The following is a 2,738-nucleotide window of genomic DNA, read 5'->3' as shown; positions in this document are numbered from 1 at the left end:
ACTACAAACTTTCCAATGAATGGGTGGAACACCTGTTTCATAACCTTCATAAAGGTACTAAGGGCATTAGATAAGCCAAACGGCATCATTGACCGTTCGTAGAGTCCTTCACGTGTCTTGAACGCGGTCTTCCATTCGTCACCAACTCGTACCCGAATTTGATGGTACCCACTCTTCAAGTCTAACTTTGTAAATATTGTTGCCCCACTCAATTGGACTAGTAAGTCATCCAATCGAGGAATAGGAAATCTATACCTTATGGTGATCTTATTGATGGTGCGGCTATCGACACACATTCTCCATGATCCATCTTTCTTAGGTGAAAGCAAAGCTAGAACTGCACATGTGCTCAAGCTCTCCCGAATGACCCTTGGATAGTAACCCCTCTACTTGTCGGCATAGCTCTTCATGCTCCTTGGGACTCATGTGGTAGTGTGGTCGGTTGGGGAGATTAGAACCGGGTACCAAGTCGATTTGGTGTTGAATGTCGCGAAGAGGCGGTAACTCTTTGGGTAATTCTTCCGGGAACACATCGGAAAACTCCTCCACCAATCCCTTGATTGCTTCCGAGACCTCCTCCTCAGTGGGAGTGCACTCCTTCCCAACTAGGACATATACTTGATTGGAATCACACATCTCCTTAATGAATTCCCTCTTAGCCAAGACATTTTGGCCCGCCCCTTTAGAAGGTTTAGGTTTGTCTCCCAGATTAGGCAAAAGAGTGAGTTTCACATTATCCACCAAAAAGCTATAGGTGTTCTTCCTTCCATCATGATGAGCATTTCTATCATATTGCCATGGCCTTCCTAGCAATAAATGGCATGCGTCCATGGCCACCACATCACACCAAGTTTTGTCTTTATATTTTGTTCCAATTGAAAAAGTCACAAGACAACATTTGGATACTATTACCTCATTTCCCTTATTGAGCCACTCTAAGCAGTATGATGTAGGATGTTTTTCTGTTTCAAGGGCTAATTTTTAGACCGCTTCTTCCAACACCACGTTTTCACAACTGCCTCCGTCGATGATAAGTTTGCGTACCTTTCCCTCTGTAGTGCATAAGGAGTGAAAAAGATTGTGGTGCTACCCATCGTCACCTTCTTCCTTACGGGGTGTTAATCATATTCTTCGTATCATCAAAAGAGGACCGTCATCTCCAAATGCAAATTCTCCATCATCGTCCCCATGGTTGTCAACAGTGGTGTCATACTCCTCTTCTTCACCTTGTTCATCGAAGGTGTCTCCCGACTCAATAAGTAAACCCTTACCATATTTGTCCCCTTTTCAGCAATCCGCCATCTGGTGGCCCAATTCTCCACATCAAAAGCATTTAGGGCCACTCGTAATTGCCCCTCAGTTGAATGGACCCGTTGTGGTTGGGGTCCGGTTTTGATTTGGGGGTTACGTAGGGCTTCAAGTTGTGAATGGCCCGCTTGATCGGTTTGTGCTTCCCCCAGTTTCGAGGCCAAAAACTCCATAGGACCCTTGTGAGGCCGTTTTCTCTAGCAAGAATGCTCTTTGATGGGCCCCTAACACATTCTTGGGGTCAAAGACGTTTAACGAATCTTGAATTTGGTGACGTTAACCCCCAATGTATCGTGACACTAGTTGATCGTCGGTTTCGGCTAGATCAACACGTGTTAGATACTTGTAAAATTCTTCCGTGTATTCGTCACGGACTTTGACCCTTAGCTCAAGTTTTGAAACTTTTGATACATGGTTCGAGTATAATTGTAGGGTAAAAAGACCAGCCGCATATGCTTCAACAATTTCTCCCACTTGTTGATCTTCGTCTTGCCCTGCTGCCCTCGGGATTGCTTCAATTGCTGCCACTATGCCGTTGCTCTTCCCCGGAATTTGGTTACGCCCAAAGAAACTCGTCGATTACCGGGCACCCCTTTGAAATCAAGAATTTCTTCAACTGCCACTACCCAATCCAAGAATTCTTCGGGTTGGAGACCCACTTGAAATTCTGGAATATCGAGTTTGAAACCGTTCTCCCATCGATTGGCATGGGCTTGGACGTGGGGTTGATGCCTTGTACGTCGTGCCTTGCAAAAGGGTTCCTGGCTTCATTCTCTATACGTTGTTTGTTGTCCTTCTCCGAGCTGGGCGGTGAGGGTTGTCGACAGCGCTCGTGGAGCCCCTCCGGATTGGCTACTCGAGCGTTGGAGGCCGCAAGTTGGGCCCTCAAATCAGCGAACGGTTTCCTCCATGAGTTGCCACTGCTCCTCCGTGCGTGTTTCACCGACTGCTTCCTCACATTCATACACGTCCTCCAGATTTGCAAAGTGGTTTCCCCTTCTTCTTGTGTTTGGCGGTGCCATGGAAAGAAAACTGGAGCTCTGATACCAACTGATGCAGCGTAGGATTGTGGTGAACAAGAAAACAGCAAGTTGAAGGGGTAAATATTTCTAAGATTGTGAGACTATCACAAAAATCAAAGAAATCTTCTGAAACAATAGAGACTATCTATGCTTTAAGGGAAAATAATGAAGAAACTCAACTCTGAGTATTATTTATTGATAAACAAAACAAAAAATGAGAATTGAATTGCTAAAGGCTATAAACATATATTTATAGCCCAAGACTCCTAATCCTAAAATAACAATGAAATAAAGTTGGTTTAGAAGTCTATGAAAGAAGACTAAACCAAATAGAAGACTAATAAAGAACGTAATCTAAACTGAAAACCTAAAAGATAAGATAGAATAACAACTAACAAAGAAACCTAG

The 2,738-nt window shown here is 44.2% G+C and overlaps 1 protein-coding gene across 1 annotated transcript; it reads right to left on the bottom strand.

Annotated features, from left to right (window-relative positions):
* Positions 1 to 315: 315 nt before the first annotated feature.
* On the bottom strand, positions 316 to 831 carry LOC132169599 (uncharacterized). The gene has a single exon (XM_059580613.1). It carries the CDS (start codon positions 829 to 831, stop codon positions 316 to 318), a length of 516 nt encoding a protein of 171 aa, XP_059436596.1.
* Between the last annotated feature and the right edge of the window lie 1,907 nt (positions 832 to 2,738).

This window comes from Corylus avellana, chromosome ca2 (assembly GCF_901000735.1).
Source record: "Corylus avellana chromosome ca2, CavTom2PMs-1.0".
Taxonomy (NCBI): Eukaryota; Viridiplantae; Streptophyta; class Magnoliopsida; order Fagales; family Betulaceae; genus Corylus; species Corylus avellana.
This window is presented reverse-complemented; position numbering and strand designations above follow the sequence as displayed.

Bases quoted from the DNA above. Each gene is read 5' to 3' on its own strand.
- LOC132169599 (XM_059580613.1), bottom strand. From the start codon at position 831: ATGGACGCATGCCATTTATTGCTAGGAAGGCCATGGCAATATGATAGA.